We start from the raw sequence: 22048 nt of genomic DNA, 5'->3' as shown, positions 1-22048 counted from the left end.
TACATCTGGGGAGACTGACAGAGCGAAAATTTGTGTTTATGATTACTGTTTGTTTCCCAGGACTGGTCATGTGAATTTAAATCCTCCTCCTCCAGAGTCCTTTGGTCATGCTACAAGTCCCAAAGGGACAGTTAAAGAGCCAGTTAAGTTGAAACTAGAAAGGTGCACAAATACCCAATCTATCCTGTTGTGGGCCTTTAGTACTTGAAGAATTTTAGAAAAAAAAAAAAGTTCTTTATAGGTTATAAGCTAAAGAGGGACAGTTTGCACAGTTTGGACAAAATAAGAAGGACTCTTGCCAATAAATATGTCTCAAAATGACAAATAAAGCTCTCCCCATTTGACAGCTCCGGATCCCAGCGGCAGGTGATGGGCACAGGCACAAGGAGCTATGTACAGAGTGTAAACAGTAAGGCCCTGGGGGGGGGGGGGGTACTGGGGGGGCAGGGTCAGGTGATGCGGTGTGCAAGGAGGAGTACCAGCAGGGTCCACGGGTAAATACAACAGGCTTGTAAAAACAGTCATCCCATCTGCCACCAAAGCTTATGGGTGGCGGTGGCGGTGATGGTGACGGGTCTCAAGGTTCCTCCAGTCGGCAGTAAGGAGAAACTGGTCACTGAGAAGCCCTGGTCCCAGTGACGTTTTCCTAGGGAGGCAGTGGGGCAGCCATGCAGGGCCTCCCTGCCCCTTTCTCCCCAAGAGGAGGGACAGGCCTGTCTGGCCAGACTTGGGGCTGTCTACCCAGGGTTCAAGGCATGGATGGGGCAGTGTTTCTCAAATAGGGATTGGGAGCAAATGCCCCCCCCTCCCCCCCGGAGTCCGCACCCCCTCCCTCCCAAAGGAGGAGCTTGGGCATTTGTGTCTGGTGGGGGCCCATAACCTTCCACCCCTCCAGGGCAGCGCTCCGCCTCCCTTCCTCCCGGATGCTAGAGAGCAGCTGCCCTGATCAGTTTCGAATCCCTGATCCACACGGGCCTCTTGAACAAAGCTAGCTTCTCCTCACGTCCTCGCCCTCACCCCACCTCCCCCACCTCCCCTAGCACCCCCGCCCCCACCCCGGCCTAGCTCTGGGGGTCCTTAGATGTCAGTCTCCCGGAGGTCGCCGCAGTCCGCCAGTTCGTAGTCCTGACAGGTGGCGCCCTCCACGACGTTGTGGGGGACGCCGAGGGACACAGCCTCCACCTCGGAGCGCAGGGCGCAGGCGGCCTCCGTGCGCTGTGCGCTCCCGGCGCGGATCTTGTGCGACAGGCTGGAGACCTTGGCCCGCAGCTGGGTGGTGGGCCTCCGGAACGGCCCGGGCAGCCTCCACTCGCGGAAAGCGCACGGCTTTGCGCGGCCGGCGACGGCAGCCTGCACCTCGGGTGTGCCTGGGGAGCCGGGGGCGGCGAGCTCGGTGAGGGCCAGCGCGGCCCCGGGGAGCGCAGCACCCGGGCTGGGGGCGCAGTCGGGGCGCGGCCCGCCAGTTGAGACCCGCCAGTGGTGGCCGTAGACCCGCCAGAGGGGGCGGCGGCGCCGGCGGCGCCGGCACTGGCAGCGCAGGAGGCGCAGGAAGGCGCGCTTGAACTCGCGGCTGGAGCAGGGGTAGATGAGCGGGTTCACGCAGCTGTTGAAGTAGCCGAGCCAGAAGATGACCTTGAAGACGCTCTCCGAGGGCTTCAGCTCCGGGAACAGGGAACCTGCGGGGAGCAGAGACCCACGGGGGTTAGATGCTCCAGGAGGAGGGAGGCCCAGGCAGCCCAGGACGATAGGGGGCGACCCTCCCCCACCTCCAGGGGCCCTTGCTGAGTCATCAACTAGGGGCTTTCAAACTACTTCTCCCCAAGGGGTCCCTGGTATAACTCCAGGGGATCCATGAACTAAATGGGGGAAAAAAGAGTCATCCTTAGTTTTACTCTCAATACCGGAAATTGAGCATTTCCCTTTATGATGAGGGTAGGCAACAAACCGGAGTAGAATTGGGCAAAACCATATGAAATTACAGTTGTTTTTTTTTTTTAAATATATATTTTTTATTGATTTTTTACAGAGAGGAAGAGAGAGGGATAGAGAGCCAGAAACATCAATGAGAGAGAAACATCGATCAGCTGCCTCTTGCACACCCCCCACTGGGGATGTGCCCGCAACCAAGGTATATGCCCCCGACCGGAATCGAACCCGGGACCCTTGAGTCCGCAGGCCGACGCTCTATCCACTGAGCCAAACCGGTTTCGGCTACAGTTGTTTTTTTTTTAATTGATTTTTTACAGAGAGGAAGGGAGAGGGATAGAGAGTTAGAAACATTGATGAGAGAGAAACATTGATCAGCTGCCTCCTGCACACTCCCTACTGGGGATGTGCCCGCAACCAAGGTACAGGCCCTTGACCGGAATCGAACCTGGGACCCTTCAGTCTGCAGGCCGACGCTCTATCCACTGAGCCAAACCGGTTAGGGAGAAATTACAGTTTTTGTAGCTCGAAACTGGTGCAACATTGGCAGTTTCCTAAGGTTCAACCTAATGTTACCAGGTCCTGTAGATATTTTTCTATCATGTTCAGTTGTTGCAGATGTTTTAAAATACTGTCTATGCGCCTCACTATTGGAGATGATGATCATTGGCACACACCTCTAGATCTCATTTCATGCCTTAACGTAGAAGCACATTTATTACCGTGGCATAAATTTCACTTAAAAATATTTTGACAAAGGGTTCGATGAAATCTATCTCACTGGCAGACCTTTGTATATTTTTTAGTGCACTTGAAAGCGTGACTCTGAGAAGGGCTCTTCAATAGTCCCTAGCACAGAAAGGGTACGAGCTCCTGACCAACGCTGAGCAAGGCCTGCCCCATGCCAGGCCCTGCCCTGGGCTCCCTTCAAACAGGGCCCTGCTCCCTAGTTAGCAACGAGGATCCAATATCATGGGAACGCAGGTGGGATCTCAGAGAATGGGCAGGAGCCAGCCAGGATAGGAAGGGCAGAGGGTGTGGGAGTAGAGAGGCCAGATGGGCAAGAGGATAACCAGTCTGGGGCCTGGGAGTGTTGTATAGGATGCACTCAGAAAACTTGGGACAGAAGGGCCTTGAATTCTGGGGAGTTCGGCTTTTATTTTGTGGGCAGTTAGGAGCCATGGATATTTTTAAGCAGGTGAGAGACAGGGCCTAGAATCAAACCTCAGTAAACAATGTCCACGGCTGTTGGAATGCAGGGCAGTGGGCTGTCCCAGTGGGCATGGTCAGGGGAGGCTTCCGGGATGGCTTTCCGGGAGCAGTGCCAGGCAAAAGGGGGTGGGCACTGGGGTCTGAGCTGGGCCAGGAAGACCGTCCCCTAAACCTCTCTCCTGGCATCTCTATCATGTCTCTGAGAAGCACCCAACAAAACGTAAAGGCATGATCCAAGGAGCGAAGGCCACCCTCTCAGCCTCACTCATCCTCAGTAGCAGCAGGGGCAGAGGGTAGGCGGCCGGAGTGTCCCATTCTGGGCAGAAGCTGCAGGTGCCTAAGAGGCTGAGCAGCCAGGGTAGGGGGCCTTGACAAATCGTGAGACCTGCTCGATCCTCCCCTTCCCCCCAAAGAAATAAGGGCAGGTTCCCCTACTGGGGCAGGGCACCATGTCCCCCTCTTGAATGTGGGGCACTTGCATGTCACCTGCCCCCCACCATGTAGAGAAGTGCTGGTGCTAAGAGACACCGTGGAGGAGGAGGAAGGGCACGCGGCATTGTGCGGCATCGGCCATTCAAACCTTGGTCAAGTAGCCCTGAGCCAGTTGTTTGGCGAAGTCTCACTTTCCCTTTCTGTGAAACACAGTCAATAATATTTCTCTGGCTCGGCCGGCATGGCTCAGTGGTTGAGCGTCGACCTATGAACCAGGAGGTCATGGTTCGATTCCTGGTCGGGGCCCATGCCCGGGTTGTGGGCACAATCCCCAGTGGGGGGCATGCAGGAGACAGCCAATCCATGATTCTCTCTCATCATTGATGTTTCTATCTCTCTCTCCCTCTTCCTTCCTCTCTGATAGCAATAAAAATATATTTAAAAAAATAATATTTGTCTGGCAGGGATTTTGTGAAGATTCATAAATTTCAGGGTCTAGCACTTAACAAGTTCTTAATAAATACGTCTGTCACTCCCCCCCGCCCCCCTTTTCCCTATTTCTGTGGCTTTTGAGAGAGGAGACCTCAGACCTGGAAGGGACCCACTTCCCAGCTCTGGAGAGTGGCCAGAAACAGAAGCCTCGACCTGGTAGATTTGGGGGAGGCTGGGATATCGGTCAGGGAGTGTTGAGGAGACACTATCTCCTGGGAGAGGAGTTGGATCGTTGTCTTTGGAATGTGGGGTCCGCCAGGGCTGCCCTCAGCCTCCAGGAAAGCAGCCCTCAGAACAGCATCCCTCAAATTGCTGACAGTAAGACAGAGTGCTGAAAATAACGTTCTGGCTCAGGCCACAATTTTTTATATTTAGCCCAGGATGACAAATCGGTGGACTATGCTTTCAGCAACGAGTCTGAAGCTGGCCAAAGGGCATTGTTATCAGTGTGGTTTTGATTCGGATTAGTAGGCGACATGGCATACTGTATGGCCTGGGCCTTGTTGTAAACATTAACTTGCTAATTTATTCTCAACCAACCTGTACAGAAGCCCGCCGCCAGCTGGGGATTCCTTACACAAAAGGAGCTGGGACTCAAACGGCCTTGCAGCCCCCATGTTTCCTACTGTGTCCTGCTGACGTCTTACGTTAGGCTCCCCCAAGAGCAGGCCCTGAGACAAGTTGTTAATTTGGGAGGTAAGTGAATCCCGGGTAGTGGAGTGGGAAATAAGAGATAGAAAAGACAAGAAAGCCAATAAAAGCTCGGGAGCTTTGGGAGACAGTGGAGAACAGGAACCTCAGAGTTACCCCCCCCCCCCCCCCGCGCCTTCTGGGGTGAGGGAGGTGAGGTATCTATACACCCACTCCCATAGTTATTCCATACTTCCTGCCTGCTGTGTGTGTGTGTGTGTGTGTGTGGGGGGGGGCGGGCAAGGAGGATTCTGGTAGGCAGAGAAAGCCCCCAGGCAGAGAGGCGAAGGCAGGTGCTGGGGTGGAAGTTAGTTCACTGGTGCACTGAAGGTCTAGGGCAGGCGTCCTCAAACTCCGGCCCGCGGGCCACATGCGGGTGTTATTGCCGTTTTGTTTTTTTACTTCAAAATAAGGTATGTGCAGTGTGCATAGGAATTTGTTCATAGTTGTTTTTCTTTAAACTATAGTCCGGCCGTCCAACGGTCTGAGGGACAGTGAACTGGCCCCCTGTTTAAACAGTTTGAGGACCCCTGGTCTGGGGAGATGGGCGAGGCACCAACAGCATCTGCCACAACTTTATTTGCTCTCTGCCCACTGTGTGCAGGCATCGTGCCTGGAAAACAGGCATCTGTGCCTTGGGCTCCAGCTTCCACAAGCAGTAGCTCCCAAGAGACATGTCCTGTTCCCTTCATAGATGGCAGTCCTGAGTCTCACACCCACCTCTGCCCAGGGGCATTGTCAGCATTGTCCCTGCCCTGCTGCCCTGCTGTGGGGACATCAGTGGACAAGTGCTTCTCAGCCACTCCCAGCTTTCTCCTCCCCCAGCTACTCTTGAGTTATGGCTACTCAGGTTGACCAGCTGACTCCCCTGTCTTGCCTCCTCACTCCTCTCCAGCTGCCCAGCACACACCTTTGCCAGCACCTGTAGCTCAGACACAGGAAAGCCGCAATGGACAGTTGGGGACTCTGAGACAAGGCCGCTCTCTCAGTGCCTGGCAGCCCCCTTTTCTGGCTCTCTCTCCCACTCCCCACTTTCCCCACAGCCTTTTCTGCAAGCATGAAGCCCAGCTGTGCTAACTCATCTTGGCAGCCGTCACTGGAGCCAGAGGCTCACATAGCATGCCCTCCCTCACCTTCCCACCTCTCCACCCAGGAGCCCAGCATCGCCACCTCATTCCCTTTTCTCTTGTGGTTCCTGCGTCTCTCTGCAGTCTTACTTCTGTCTTTATGTGCATTAGGTGAGTGGCCACACTGACTTCTCACTGCCCTCTGGCCATAGCGGGCTCCTCAGTCTTGCCTTTGGGCGTTTGCACATGGTCATTCTGGATGCCCTTCCGCTTTCCGCCACCTGGCAGTGCCAGCTCCAATGGCACCTCCTCTTGGAAGCCTTCCCCTGCGCCCCCCGCCCAAGCCAGCAGAGTTTAGCTGTACTCCCTCCTCCTCACCACTCCCCCCACCCCAGCATAACTACTCACTTCTAAGTACCAAGAACACTGCAAGTAACTAGCAGTTTCCTGTCTATCTTAACCTTAAATGGTAAGCTCCCCACACCATGCTTGGCATATCGTAGATACTCAATACATTCTGACCCCTCTCTATTGCACCCTACATCCCATCATTGCCAACTCCTATCAGTCCCAGAATCCCCCCACTATGCACCATCCCGTTATCACCCTGGTCCCAGCACCATCAGTCCCAACTACCGCGTGCAGTGCCCTTTCAAGTGGGCTCCTGCCCCAGAACCCTGTTCTCCAAGCAGCTGGGGGATTCTTTTAAAACATGTCTGAGCATTTTATTTCTTCACTTAGAACCCATTTCCACTGCTGACTGCAGCTTCCCTCCCTCCCGCTCTCATCTGTACTTTGAGCTGCCAGCCCCTTGGTTTCTCCCATCAGCTCTGTTTGCTTCCTTCTTGGCTTGGCTGAGACTCCAACTCTCTTGCAATGCTCCCACATCCATGTCTTTCTGGATTTAGGTTGCACTTCTCCAGCCAGATCCTAACTCTGGAGCGATTCACCCTAAACACACTTAAGGTCTCGACCTCAGTTTAATGTCCTTTGTTTCCAGCAATCTCGCCACCATCCTCAGCTGGCTCTCCCCTATTCCTGCACTAGCTCCTTTGAGCCTTGACTCTTCCCTACAAGCCTTGTGGCCGCCCCTTCACCTTCTCCAGAGCACTGACCTCACTTCCTGTTTCACGGAGAAAAGAGAAGCTAACGAAGTTGGAGAAGCGCTCAAACCTTCCTCCTCTCTCTCCCCGCTTGGTAAGAAAGGAATCACTCCTCTCACTCAAGGCTCATCACCTACTTGTGCTGTGCTGCTCTTGAGCCACCAGTCACCTGTGAGCTTGTCTCTGTCACAGCTGCACCCTCATTCTCTCCACCCTTTCCATTCACACCTGTCTCCTCTTCCCTACCTGCTTTTCACTCCACCACCTTGCCCCACAGCCCCAACCCACACAGGACTCCACCCTGAAGACACATCTCTTGTACATCCTGGACACTTGTCATCTCACATGGCTTCCAGGTGCCACTCTCTTAGGTTTCTGACTCCATGTCAATTTCCTTTGCTGCTTCTTCCTTATGTCCCCACGGCTCAGTGTAAGAGTTCCCTTAGAAGAGTCTTGTAAAGGCAGTGAGGTCTCTCTGCCTCTCCATTTAAAATTACAATGTCCTCCCGGCAGCCCTGTGCTCTCCACCTCCTCAGCCGGCTCTGTTGTTTTTCACAGCACTCAGCGCCTTCTCCTGTACTATTTGAGCTACTCTTCACTGTGTCCATCAGCTTTGAACCCACAGTTCACAGTTCAGAGAGGATGGGAGAGGGAGAGAGAGAGAAACATCAATGATGAAAGAGAATCATTAATCGGCTGCCTCTGCACACCCCACACTGGGGATCGATGCCCAACTCAGCCATGTGCCCTGACCGGGAATCAAACCATGACCTCTTGGTTTATTAGGTTGACGTTCAACCACTGAGCCACACTAGCCAGGCTGTACTTCTCATTTAAGTCTCATGGCACTGGCATCCACCTTGCAGAAAGAGTCTGGTTATCTCCAGAGGGCAAGGGATAGGGTCAAGTTCTGAACTTGAATCAATCTAGCCCCAAAGCACTTGGTCTTCCTGTAGCATCTTGTAAAGATAGAAATAGAACTTCTCTTGTTCTTCCAGGGATTCTGGAAGAGCCACAACACTAGCTGCCTCATTCCCACCTCTTGGCTTTCGCATGCTGGCCTGGCCAGATGGCCCTTCTTCTGTCTCCGTAGTGAGTACTCCCCTTCTTCGACTCGGGCCTAGGACCACCTCCTCTAGGATTGTTTCTGTGATTAATCCCACTGCCCTGGGATAGTAGTTTCTGGACTGTGTATTCCTTGAGCACCTCTTGATTCTGCCTCCAGCAGGCTAGGTGGCATTTGTTGGCCTTCTGTGTGGCATCTAGGGTGCCCTGTGGGGCCTGCTATGTAGGACACTCACAAGGGCTGGGCTGTTGCCTGCTCGTGGGAGCTACTTCTCAAGAAAGAGTACCAAACAAACCCCCACCATCTAGGAGGAGCCACAGAGCTGCGTGGCCATCTCCTTCCTCTCCTTCAAGTCTTTGCTCAAAAGTCACCTCTAAGGTTTGAAGTAGATGCTGTTGGTGCCTCGCCCAGGTGCATCAGCCCTCAGATGCTGAGTGGTGGCTGCTAAAGCTCATAGTAGTTAGTCCCTTCTCTGGAGAACTGTCCTTGGCTAATGGGAGCTGCTTCACCTGGGAGATGACACCTCCCTACCAAGGGGCAGCTCACAGCCAGGGACAAACTGATATGGGATAGGAAAAGCCAGCTCCCTTGCCTCCAGGTGGTGCAGTTCTGTGCTGCCGATCTTGCTCCAGGGCTCTGGTAGAACCAGGCTGAGGCCAGACTTTGAGACCATATCCTGGGTTAGCTCTTTCCTGCCCTAGCCTACTTCCCTCCCTTACTTGCAGGTGCCTCCTGAGACCCTTCCTCAGTCCATCACTTGCATAAGAACCCCCTTCTCAGGCTCTGCATCTAGGGACCGGACCTAAGACGCCTAAGGACATGTCTTCAAGCTATTTTGCTTGCTTCCCAACCTACAATGGTGGGAATATGTCTTTGTCACTGGACCGATTCTTCTGCCGACTGCTGGGAAAGGCAGGGCACGAGTATGCACATCTGTGTCCACTTCTCCCTACTCAACAGACAGGCTGGAGCAAGGCAGGCAGACACCGCTGGTCAGAAGTGGCAGGGCCTCTTCTGTGTCAGCAGGTGAGCTCACTCTCTGGCATGATGGCTGGGCCATTCTGGCCTACACTTTTTGGGGAAACTGAGGTAGCAGCTTGTGAGGTTAGGGGTGTGTGTATTTGCAGCCTGGATCATCACAGTCTAGTCCCCTCTCCTGAGGAACAGGAATGGCCAGGCCCAGGAATTGAGGCTGAGATGCCAGTTAAGGCTGGTGGTGACCAATGTGGCCAAGCCTCATTGAGGAGTGACAGCTCTGAAGCCAAGGGGCAGACTGTGTGATTAACAGCATTGTTTTGGCCTCACCAGGGGGAACTCGTTCTTTCTTGGCACAATGTCAGAATTCACAGCCAGCCTTGCTCATAACTGGCAGCCAACTATGAAATATCAGGCTGCACCAGTCTTCCCTTCCCCTGCACCTTAGTGGGGTGGGGGGCAGCTCCTAGAGCCACGGTGGCCGCCTTGGGGGGGTCCAAGGGAAGAAGATGAGTCACAGACTTGTCCTGAGTCCTACACTGGGCCCCACCCATTTCCCTTCAACTCTTCCCTCCCCTTTTCTCCCTTTCCATCTTCCCTATTTCTCCCCCTTCGTTCTACTCTTTGTTGTCTCTTCTTAACTCATTATTTCCTGATCTGTGCCTTTGAGTAGCCAAATCCCAAGCTCTGGGTGCCCAAGGCTGAAGTCCCTGCCAAATGGCTCTTGTGCTCAGCTGAAGTAGACCCTGATCAGAGCATGAGCCTCTCAGCTCAGGGGCTGGGCTGACCAATGGCTCATGGATCTGAGCAGATCAGTGCTTATGCCAGAGAGAGAAGGTCCCCAGGTAGTGGTCACTCTGTTCAGGAGTCCCAGCACTGAGCTGCTAGGCATTGCCCACGAGGCCCTAATACCAGCTCTCAGGGGCCCAGGACCCTGTTGGGTGGGTCACCCAGGGCAGACAAATCCTCCAGCATTCGCAGGAGACCTTCTGGTGGGCATAAAGCTCATGAAGCAGGGTGAGGCAGGGCTCAGGCAGGGCCTCAGAAACTTTCTCTTGAGGGAGGGGCTCAAGGACTCTCGGGGTCTTCTGGGGTCTCTGAGAGCATTAAGTCACACAGGAAGTGGCCTTGTCCCATGGCAATGCTCAGGACACCATTGTGGCCAGGATCTGGGGCATAAGGGAGCATGAAACTGAGCCTGGGGGATGAGTGCAGGGGCCAAGGGGTTCAGTGAGACTTAAAGCTTAAATCATGGCTGCCAACTGACCTGAACCCTGGCCCTAGCCTGACCTCTGACCCTGGCAGGAAGTAACAAGGACTCTGGAGCCAGAGTGCTTGGATTCCAGTCCCAGCTCTGACACTTATTTTGTTTTTTAAGATTTTATTGATTTTTAGAGAGAGAAGAAAGGAGAGGGAGAGAGAGATAGAAATATCAGTGTGAGAGTGAAATACTGATTGGCTGCCTCCTGCATGCCCCCTGCCAGGGATCAAGCTCACAACCCCAGCATGTAACCTGACCGGAATCGAACCAGCAACCCTTCAGTGCACAGGATGACGCCCAACCAGCTGAGCCACATTGGCCAGGGCCCAGCTCTGACATTTAGGATTAAGATTAATATAAAACTATTTTTAAAAGAAGCAAGTAGCACAGGATATTCTTGCAAGTAGGTAAAAAGCAGGAAAGATTATAGTGAGAAGATGGGGGTGAGGGTGAAGGAGCCACAGGATTGAGGGCAAATCATTTTTTGGGGGAAGTTCAGGACACATCTACATGCTGTGTGTATGCAGAGGAGAGGTGGAAGACAGGGAGGGCTGAGCAGCAACAGAGAGTGAGACCCCTTAGGGCAGAAAGGGGTTGAGAGAGATTCAGAGCCAACAGGGGACATGCAGGACTTCTGGGGCCACTCTGAAGCTACCCTGAGGAGGAAGCCTGCCTATGAAAAGTGATTTCTCGTTGGCAAGTGCTCAGCTAGACACTGGCTTGCACTGGCTCACATGAGCTGATTGTTAAATTTCCGAAGAACTTTGCAAGCTGGCTGATGTCTCTTTGGTAGCTTGAAATTGATCACAGTGGGAATAGTTACACCATGGAAATTGGCAGGTGCTACAAATTAGCCCCCACTCCAGAGCCAATTGTTAAATATTTACTGGCACACTACTACTATGTTCCACATGATAGAATGGCCAGATTCAAGGGCTAGGGCTCTCAGAAATGGGTGGAGATGAGGGAGTTTAAGATGGCAAGAGAAGGTGAAGTGATGGATCATGGCAGTAGCTGGGGAGGGAGGCCTAAGGTAAGGATAGGGAGTTGAAGGTTTGGTCAAGGTCAGGGTCAATCAGCTTTTCTAGTACAGACTCTTCCAAGTAACCAAACAGGTAGTGGCAAGTTCTTTTTAGAATTTCAACCAACAAATGTACAAGGGATGACAGAATTCAGGTATCACCACTAAGTTCCAGGCCATGGTTAGTGGCTGCTAAGATAGCAGTTTTGTAAAAGGCTGATGGGACACTTTATAATGGATGGATTAGGCTGATGGAACCTAAAGCCTTGATTAATCTTGATATTACAAAAAGGAAGAATTCAGTTTACAGGAGGTACAGGCAACAGAGGAACACATTAATGGCACTATGGGGATGCAAATCCCAGACTGTCGGCTACTCCTGGAGGCAAACAATCTGGGTTCTTCACCAAATAAGTTTAAAGGAAAAAGGTGGGTGAAGTGGAATCTTACCAACTACAGAGACCTAGGATGCAAATCAACCATGTGCAATGAATGTACCTTTTTTGGATCCTAATTTAAACAAACTCAAAATTTGAGGCAATAGGCAACATTTGAACACTAGGTAGGTATTTGATGCTGTTAAACAATTATTTTTGTGTTATGAATGATTATGGTTATTTTTAAAAGTTATTATTTTCTGAAATACATATTGAAGAATTTACAGATGAACTGATATGATGTCTGAATTTTCTTCAAAATAACCCGCAGCGGTGGGAAAATGGGTAGGGGTTGAGATGAACCAAGACTGGCCTTGTATTGACAGTTGTAGCTGGGTCACAGGTTCCTGGGCATCATCATACCGCTCTTTCTACTTAGTATGTGTTTGAAACTATCCATCATATTAAAAACAAGGGGAAAACCCTAGCCCCAGATAACTTCTTATTCACAGGAATCATTCAGTAAATGTTAGCTGCTATGCTTCAAAATTTTTTTCTGGTCACACAAATGGGGGGCCATTCCCAATGCATCACTCGTAAGGATGGTTGGCTTGACATAGAGGGCTGTTACCCTAAGTGAAATCAGCCATTCACAGAAGGACTGCTTGATTCCACGTGTATGAGGTATCTAAAAATACAGACACACCTCAGAGATATTGCGGGGGTGGTTCCAGAACACCACAATAAAGCGAGTTGTGGCATGTTTGCTGGTGGAGGGACTTGCCTTCAATTTGTAAAAAAAAAAAAAAAAAAAAAAAGCAACATCTGTGAAGCACAAATAAAGTGACGTGTGCAATGAAACAAGGTCTGCCTACAGACAAATTCATAGAATCTAAGAGGGGTTGGAGGGAGAGGAAGTGGGGAGTTGCTAATCAACATGCATACAGTTTCACTTAAACAAAATGAGCAAGTTTTAGAGACCTGCGATACAGGTGCCTAGTTAACAATACTGCATGGTATAGTACTTAAAATTTTAAGAGGGTAGATCTCATGTTATATTCTTTCCACAATTAAGAAAAAGAGAGAGAGCCGAAACCGGTTTGGCTCAGTGGATAGAGCGTCGGCCTGCGGACTGAAAGGTCCCAGGTTCGATTCCGGTCAAGGGCATGTACCTTGGTTGCGGGCACATCCCCAGTAGGGGTTGTGCAAGAGGCAGCTGATCGATGTTTCTCTATCATCGATGTTTCTAACTCTCTATCCCTCTCTCTTCCTCCCTGTGAAAAATCAATAAAATATTTTAAAATTAAAAAAAAAATAAAAAAAAGAGAGAGAGAGCTGTGCTTTGCCACCCAGACGCTTGGCATGGCAGGATGTGAAGAGGCCATGGTGCCACAAAAACATAGATAGGAGACGTAATGCCAGCCCCTTCTTCAAACTTTCGGGCCAGGGGACAGAACAGAATAGCCATTACTGAGGATCTGAAGCACACCACGCCTCTCCCCCTGTGTCTGTGACCTCAGGGAGCCTGTGGAGATGAGTCCTTTGGTGCTTGGCCAACACCCTTCTGACACACACACTGAGTCTACCCTCCACAGCTGGCTGCCAAAGTGTGCCTCCAAAGTCTGGACACCAATTCCTCAGCACGGCTCACAGTCTCCTCCTGCCTCCTCCCTCTTTCTTTCTCTTCATTCAGGCATAAGATGCTGACAGTCAGGTTTATAAAGTACATACATCCTAAGAGTATGGCTTGTTAAGTTTACATATGCATACACCAATGTAGTCACCACCCAGATCAAGATAGAATATTTCTGGCTCTTTGGAAAAGTTTCTTTGTACTACCATCCTGATTAGTTTCACCTGTTTTTGAATGTCATATACACAGAATCATATAATATGTTAGCTTTTCATTTCGGATCTGGCTTATTTTGCTCAGCATAGTGTCCATGAAGCCCATCTATATTGCTATTGTCATCAGGTTCGTTATTTTCCTAGCTGTATAGTAGTCCAGTCAATGAATACATCACCATTTATTTATCCATTCAGTTGATGACATCTGGCCTCATCTCATGACCTGTTTTCTCATAGATTGTATATTCCAGGTTTTCCCAAACCACAGGATGACCCACAAAGACCTCCGCTCCTCTGTGCCTACATATGTACCGTTTCCTCTCACGGATGGTATGTGTAAGAATATTGACAGTGCACTGTGATAAAGGTGTGCAGAATGCTTGGAGCACGAGGGAGCACCTAATTAAAGGCGGAGGTGGTCAGGGGACCTAGGCTGACAGTACAGGAGGGAGCCCCAGGTCTGGCTCCCACATGGCTGGAGTCCCAGTGTGTCCTGGGACTGCCAATATCAGAGCCTCCTGGTAGCTTATTCACCTGGAGGTATATCTGGGAGGGGCCTGTGGGCTCTGGGCCTCTGGGGCTGCTTTGTGCGACCGACATATTCTACACATTCAGAGGCTGACTAGGAGGCCAGTGAGGCATGGTGACTGCCCAACGAAAGAGAGCTAAGAGTGCCAGCTGGGCATCTGCCTGTGGCCGTTAGGAATGACAGGGGGCGGACTGTGTGTGTGTGTCTAGGTCTCAGTGGACAGGTCCACTTCTGGGTATGGCTGGCAGGCCGATCGGATGCTACTGCCATGAGAGCATCAGGAGAGATGGGGCCTCTGGAGCCGCCTGGGAGAGGAAGGGCACTCTCTGCAGATGGGTGCTTGCCTGCCCGGGACAGTGCTCCTCCAGTCCCTCTGTCCCCCTGTTGCCTGCAGGGAAGGTGACTGGCATTTCTACACCCAAAGGCTGTGGGTGAGGGGGCCCTGGCACTAAGGGTCCAGGGCAGAGGCTTTCAGGTGTATTTCTAGCTGGCCCCACCCTTGTCATGCCCCCCTTTTTGGGGGTCCTCCATGGAAGTCTGCAGGTAGCAGGTTCTAACTGATGCCCCTCCCCATATGCATGCTACAAGTCTGGGCTCCTCTAGACATCTGGCTAAATAACCTTGTAAGAAGGAACCTTTACATAACGTCCTGTGATTTTCCCAGGCACCTGGTCCTGCACCAGCTTGCTGGGGTGAGGGCAGGAGGCACATATCTCTCATTGGCAGGGCTGCCAAGAGGCCCTCCTCCAAGGACTGGGGACCATATACTCTATCGTCCAGACTGGAACATCTCTGAGAGTGAAAGGGGGCGCTATTAGTAATCATGTAGGTCAACAGGTATAACCAGGGCTGCCTTGGCCAAACCTGGATGTGTGGTCATTCTTCACGGGGCAGACAGCACAGCTGGGCATCAGTATGAACCACCAGCAGGTGAGCGCCCTCTCACAGGGTGAGTGGTATTTCTCATTCCTTACACAGCCCCCCAGGTGTCCTGGAAGGGCAGGTGCTGCCTTCCCTGGACTTGCTGCCCTAAATCGCAGGGTCCGACAGGTGATGTCTCGAGTTCATTGAGCTGACTCTCTGCCTGCTGGCACATGCCCTGCAGTTGCTCCTCCCTGGGAAAGGGGGCATCTGGAGGTGTGGGGGGTGACCCCTAGCCCCTCTTCAGGCCACTCAGGATTTTAGGTGCCTGGCGTCTGTGTCCCAATCTCTCCTGGCCATTGACCTGGGCCCCCAGAGTCCCTATGGTTCAGGACACCCCATCTGTACCTCTCTCCACGCCTGCTCCGGCCTGACCCACAGCATTTCAGTTTGTAAATGGCAGTCACTCGCTCCCTGTGCCAAGGTCCCTCTGGGACCCTGGGTTCCCTTCTTAAGGCTCTCAGTGCCCTCTGGGCTGTCAGGGCCACTCCCTGGCTGTCACTGCTGTGCTGTAGCTGCAGCTTCCACTTGACTTTGTGTCCGGAGGTTGTGAGTACGGAGCATCCTGGGTCTGCTTGACACCCCCTAGACTGTGTCTCTACTGGGTGCCTTTGTTGCCATGGCCTATGGCCCTTTCTGGCACCGACTGCTTTTTCAGCCTCTCCTTCCCTGCTGCTCCTCACATCTGGTGTGGGACCAGGGCTCGAGGGAGCTGAAAAGTGTCAGTCCTCCTGGCTTCCCCCTTCTCAGCCTCCTCCTGATTTCTTCAAAGTGGGGGCTCCCCAGGCTCTGTCCCCAGCCCCTCTCTTTTCTTTGCCTCTCCATCCTCTCTCTGCTTCTGCAATCACTCCCATTCTTGACCCTCTTATCTAAGTTCCCAATGTTTTTCACCACCCCCACCCCCCACCACCACATACTGGCACCTCCTACCAAGATGTGCCAACCCCCTGGACGCCACATTCTATCCTCCCCACAAGTTGCTGCTCAGAATATTCCCTGTTCCTTCAATGGCGCCTTCCTCCTCCAGGCCTGGGCCAGTGCTGGGGAGTGTCAGGACCTCCTGACCCCCTGGCCCTCCCCTCAGGCCACCCTTTCTCCACCTCTGGCTCCATCCTCCTGTTCTCTCTGTTGATCTACCCTCAGAGCCACATCGTGGCGATTGGAATATTCTGTGTCCCTGCTTGGCCTCTGTCCTGTGTGTTTGCTATTGCCACATTCCACTCAATTCAGCCCCACCAGCGGCCATGGGCTCTGCTCTGGGGCTCAGTGAGGTGCCCTGGGAGGCTGGGCACACCGCAGACCAGTAGGAAGGTGGAGGCAAGGAGAGCCCCCTCCCAGGGTCGCCACGCCAGATGTGAGGAGCAGCAGAGATGGAGAGATTAAGAAAGAGCAGCGTGTACCAGCCAGGGGCAAAGGCCATGGAAATTTGGGGATGATTTCCTGGAAGAGGGGGACACGTGACCTAGACCTCAGAAACCAGTAGCTGCTTTCCGTGTTGATTGTATCAGTGAGAAATTGGAAGCACGGAGCACTCAGCAGGAGACTGCATCAACACGCCACGGAACACTCTCAAGCAGGGCACCACGCTGCTGCTGAAATGAGCCAGCATGGACATGGATAAATCTCAACGACACCATGTTGGGTGAAAAAGGCAAACTGAAGATTGATGCGCAAGGCACGGTGGTGCGATTTACATAAATCCTAAAGGCACACAAAACGATATTCTCTATTATTATGGGTACAGATATTTGTGGGAAGAGTACAAATGTGTGGGAGTGATAAATACCAGATTTGCCTTTGGGGAGGGAGGGAGCAAGAAAGGACAGGAGAAGGGAACTTAGCTGTGGCTGTGTTCTATTTCTTTGCAAAAAGAGAGAAAGAGGGATCAGAGGCGAATATGGCAAAAATGTGAACATCTATTCAATATGGGTGATTATGGGTACATGGGCACTTGCTATATTATTTTCTTCTTATGTGCATTATTCTGTAACTAGAAATTTGAAAAGAAGTTAAAAGACCATTAGGGGAGATGGCAGTCTACACACAGGTTGATTATTTCCTACAGGGGACCGGTATGAACCAAGGGGCAGGGGGAGGATGAGGGCACCTGGGATGACAGGGCACAGCTGGGCAAGGCTGGAGCAGGGGTTGGTTGGTAGGGCAAGAAGCCTGGGTGATGGCTTGGGGGGGGTGTGTGTGTGGTTCTAAATACTGGATGGGTGGGTTTCTAAAGGGGGGCACACAGACTTTCTCTTTCTGCCTATCTGCCTCTCCCTTCCCCCTCCATCCCTCTCCTTATCCCCACCACAGCCTCTGGCTGAGTGACTTTCAAGTCGGTGATTTATTCATTTCTTATCTTATACTGAGCACCCACTGCCAAAGCCACAGCTCACATGGCACTCACCATGTTACAGTCACACATAATACCTCACTGAAGTCTTATTAACCCCCCTGTAGGTCGCCATTATAACCATCACCATCATCCTTATTTTATAGATGAGGAAAGAGAGGCACAGAGAGGTTCTGGGATTTGCTGGAAGTTACCCAGCTAGTAAGAAGCAGAGCTGGGATTCGAACCCAGGCTATCTGGTACCAGATCCTGTGGTCCTTGCTGCTGTGCTCTATTGCTCTTCATATGCCAGGCACTGTGCTGGGTGCTGTGTCTGACTTCCCCCACCAGCACAGTCCTGCCCTTGCAGAGCTTGTGGGCCAGTCGGGGAAGTCAGACACCAAACCAAGCAACACCCAGACGTGATTATAGATAAGGAGCTAGCAAAGGAGGAGAGCCTGTGCCACGAGGGAGAAAATGCCGAGAAAGACACACTGAGACTGAGTTCTGGGAAGGCCTCTCTGAAGAGGGGACATTTATGCAGAGACCTAAAGGATGGGGAGTTAGCCAGGAGGGGTTGGGCAGGCCAGGCCAGACAGAGGGAAGAGCAGATGCAAGAGCATGAGGGATGTGGGCAAGGAACCAGAAGAGGGTCAGAGGGTCAGAGGGGCCAGAGGGCCAGTGAGCAAAAGGCAGGGCAGCCAAGCCATGAGGCCAGAGGGCAGGCAGCCCATCATGTGGGGCTCTCCTTACAGGAAGGGGACCACATGTCCGGGTTTGTCCCTACTGTCCTGGTTCCTGCCTGTGTTCTAAGCAGAAGTATTCCTAGTGTCCCATTTTGGTTTGGACAATGATACATTTGAAGGTCACCTTCTCATAGGCCATAATGGAGAGTTTAGATTTTTGTTCCCAGGGCAGTGAGAAAGCATTGAGGGGTTTTCATCGAGAGTGACACTCTAATTTATAATGTATAAAGATCACTCTGGCTGCTGTGTGGAGAGCCAGCAGGGGAGCAGGAGGGAGGCCATTGTCCCTTTCCCGACTCAGCTGCAGCGTGTGGAAGAAGCAGGCCAGGGAAAGGCAGGGGAGGTCCCTGCTTGGGCCTGCTGAGGTTGCAGCCATGGGCGAAATGACTCAGGGTAAATTTGTCCCCGGAAACGCTGTTCTCCTTCTCCTTCCGGGGCTGACCCAGCCCCAAAGCTTCCAGGAGGACCCTCGGGTGTGGGAGGAAGCCCCTCAGAACTGCTGCCCACTTTCCAGGTCCGCAGGGACCCTCGTGGGAGAAACAGGAAAGTTTTTCCGAAGTGCTGAGAAACTCAGTAAATTTAAGAAAGACGATGAACAACATCAACGTCCCATTTGATAGTTTGCCCCCTTCCCTTTCCTTCGTACCCCCACACAGCCCCTCCCCCAATTCCAAGAGGAGGATGCAGAAGTGAGAGCCCAGGGCACTCACAGACTCCAGCGGGGGAGGGTCTCCGGAGGGGGCCAGCTTCCAAACTGGATGAGTGCTGGGAGAAAGCAGGTGGTTCTGGTGCCTGCTGATGTGCATGTTGACTGGGCAGGGCTTGCTGCCCGTGAACGAATGTAGGCCCACCCTGTCTGTGTGCCCACCTCTGGGGGTTGACATGTATATCTGTGTGTGTGTGTGTGTGTGTGTGTGTGTGTGTGTCTGTTAACATGCAGGTGAACACATATGCTGCTGTTACATACTATGAGCAGATGCTTGCACAGATTTCCATTGACCTTTTATATTTAGCGGCGCCCAGAGGGTAAAACAAGCCCAGGATTTTAATGACAATGAAGGGGGAGTGGAAGGACAGAAAAGTTAGAACCCTGTGAAACAAATTCAGCAAGCACGAAGAGCCTCTTGTTTCTCTCTCTTCCCCCTCCCCCCCCCCTCGTTCTGCCCCCCCAAAGCCGGGCCACACTTCTGTCTAGATCAGTGGTCGGCAAACTCATTAGTCAACAGAGCCAAATATCAACAGTACAACGACTGAAATTTCGTTTGAGAGCCCAATTTTTTAAACTTAAACTTCTTCTAACGCCACTTCTTCAAAACAGACTCGCCCAGGCCGTGGTATTTTTGTGGAAGAGCCACACTCAAGGGGCCAAAGAGCCGCATGTGGCTCGCGAGCCGCAGTTGGCCGACCACGGGTCTAAGGGACCGGGGAGGCTGCTAAGCCCACCTTCCATGTTCAGGTGGAGAGCCACTCTCCAGCTGGGGGGGGGGGGGGGGGGGGGCCCAGCCAAGCCTGGGTGCCAGGAAGGCATCGCTACAGGCTCAGGAAGGAAGGGCTGGCGGGAGAGGGGTCACTTACCAAGTGGCAGGACGAAGAAGAAGGGGAACCAGCAGAGCACGAAGACTCCCACGACGATGGCCAGCGTCTTGGCAGCCTTCTTCTCGCGGGAGAACTTGAGCAGGCGCACCGACAGCGAGCTGCGGAAGGTGTGGCCCTTGGCGCTGCGCAACCCTCGGTGCGCCCCGTCCGTACCCGAGGCGGCGCCACGACAGTGGATGCGCAGCACCACCTCGGAGGCCTTGCCCCGCTCCCGCTTGACGCCTGCCTCCAGGCTGCGCGTGGTGCTGCGTGCTACCACGTACACGCGGCAGTACATGACTATGATGACGGCCATGGGCAGGTAGAAGGAGCACACCGAGGAGAAGACGGCGTAGCCCACCTCCTCGGTGATGCTGCAGAAGCGCTCGTCGGGGGGCACCGGCTCCTTCCAGCCCAGCAGGGGCCCCACCGACACCACGAGGGCCACAGCCCAGAGCAGCGCCAGGATGGCGGCCGCCTTGCGCTCCGTCATGATGGTGGGGTACTTGAGTGAGTGGCGCACGCCCACGTACCGGTCCACCGAAATGGTGCAGAGGCTGAGGATAGAGGCCGTGCAGCACAGCACGTCCACGGCGGCCCACACGTCGCAGAAGGCCCGGCCGAAGGCCCAGAAGCCCAGAACCTCCATGGTGGCCGAGAAGGGCAGCACCGTGGTGCTCAGCAGCAGGTCGGCCACGGCCAGGTTCACGATGAAATAGTTGGTGACCGTCTGCAGGTGGCGGTTGCAGGCCACCGAGAGGATGACAAGCAGGTTGCCCGCCACGGCCAGGAGGATGAAGGCGGCCAGAAAGACGCCCACGCCCACGCTCTGCGCGCTCACCACCAGACCCCCGACGGCCGCCGTGCCGTTCACCTCGCCGCCGGCGCCCGCGGCCCCCGGCTCCCCGGGGGAGCTCTGGTTGTCCTCGCCACTGCCCGCGCCCACCACGCTGCCGCCGCCGCCGCTGCCGCCCGCGGCCCCCGGCACGCCGCCCACCGCCGGGCCCTCCGAGGCGGCGGCGCCGCCCGCACCGCCCCCTCCGCCGCCCGCGCTGGAGCCCGAGGCGCCGCTGCTGTTCGGGCGGGGTCCCTCGAAACCGGCGCTCAGTAGATCGCGGAAAGTCATCTCAACGCGCGGCCGTCGGGGGCAGGACCCGGGCACAGGAAAAGTGACTGTCAGGGAGGAGGTCACCGGACATAGCCGCAGGGCTCCGGTCCAGCCCCGCGCCCCGCGCCCCGGTACCGTCGGAGTCCTGCCCAAGTTCCCGCGACGCGGAGCTCCGCGGGCCGCAAGCAGAGTGGGGCGGCGGGGCGGCGGCCGGGGCTCCCCGAGGCCGGCGTGGAGTCGGACGGGAGAGCCGGGCCGCCGGCGAGCCGCTCCGAGTGCCTAGGCGAGCGGGTACAGCGCCGGCTCCCGCCCGGGCGGTGCAGGCGGCGGCCACTGCGGCGCTCGCGACCGGGCGCTGGGGGCGGGACGGAGGAGGGGCAGCGCGGGGACGGCGAGGGGGCGGCCGGCGCTGGGGGGTGGGGACGCCACTTTCGCCGCGGGTAGGGGCCGTGCGCTCCCGCCAAGCGGGGGTCCGGAGGAATGAGGGGCGCTGCCGCGCACTCCAGCCCCGCGGCAGCCGCCCCAGCCTCGCCGCGGGTGTCCCCGGCCGCCCTCTCTCCTCGAGGTCTGCTCCGCGATCCCTCCCTCGCCCCTCCCCGGCTCCACTCCCTTTCCCCTCAGCTGTGTCCCCCTTCCTCCCGCCCTTTCCCCAACCTCTCGGTCACTTGCTGGTGCCCTTGGGTTCGCGGAGTGCAGAAGGAGCCCTTCTCGGGTCCCCGGGCTCCCGGCTTTGGCCGCCAGGGAGCAGCAAGCGCCTGGGATTTGTGGACTGCGGACTGAACCGCGCAATGGCGTGGCGAGTCGCCTCCTGGGACTCCCTGGATGGATCTGTCGCACCTCTTCCTTCTCTCAGGCCACTGGACAGGGGAGGGTCTTAAACACCTCTGTCCAGTGCGGTGGCGAGGAGAGAGCCCTGGAGGGGGTCAAATGCCTGTCCTGGCTTGAGGTGGGCAAAGAAACAAGAGGCTAGATGGTGACAGACCTGGGAGCCCGACCAGGACACATCGGTGTTGCATACACTGACTTCTGCTCTGTTACTTTGCTCCATATCAGACGCCAGAATAAAACTTCCTTGCTACACTAAATAAGCGGCTTCCTTCTGGGGCGGGAGGGTTGAAGTGCTGGAGGGTGGGAACGAGCACTCGGTAGACGGTCAAGGTGGGGGCGGAGGCTGCAGACCGTCTGGCTCCAAATCTAGGCTCCACCTCATATTAGTTGTTGGACTTCTCTGTGCCTCAGTTCCTCATCTGTAGAGGAGGCTAAGAGTGGTGTCTACTTTAATGGCGTTGCAATGAGTTAATGTGTTAAGGCCTCAGAGCTGGCCCGCGTTTGCTAGCTGAATGGGGCTTGGTAGGGCAAGATTTGAACAG

General features: G+C 54.2%; 1 protein-coding gene across 1 annotated transcript; it reads right to left on the bottom strand.

Moving 5' to 3' along the window:
- Positions 1–1062: 1062 nt before the first annotated feature.
- On the bottom strand, positions 1063–21149 carry ADRA1D (adrenoceptor alpha 1D). The gene is made up of 2 exons (XM_008141276.3): positions 19571–21149; positions 1063–1676 (listed from the first exon to the last, which is right to left on the bottom strand). Exons 1-2 carry the CDS (start codon positions 20694–20696, stop codon positions 1078–1080), a joined length of 1725 nt encoding a protein of 574 aa, XP_008139498.2. The 5' UTR covers positions 20697–21149; the 3' UTR covers positions 1063–1077.
- Between the last annotated feature and the right edge of the window lie 899 nt (positions 21150–22048).

Source organism: Eptesicus fuscus, chromosome 12 (assembly GCF_027574615.1).
Source record: "Eptesicus fuscus isolate TK198812 chromosome 12, DD_ASM_mEF_20220401, whole genome shotgun sequence".
Taxonomy (NCBI): domain Eukaryota; kingdom Metazoa; phylum Chordata; class Mammalia; order Chiroptera; family Vespertilionidae; genus Eptesicus; species Eptesicus fuscus.
This window is presented reverse-complemented; position numbering and strand designations above follow the sequence as displayed.

Bases quoted from the DNA above. Each gene is read 5' to 3' on its own strand.
- ADRA1D (XM_008141276.3), bottom strand. From the start codon at position 20,696: ATGACTTTCCGCGATCTACTGAGCGCCGGTTTCGAGGGACCCCGCCCG. The intron at 1,677-19,570 runs GTAAGTGACCCC...TGCTCCCCGCAG, and splicing joins CTTCTTCGTCCTGCCACTTG to GTTCCCTGTTCCCGGAGCTG.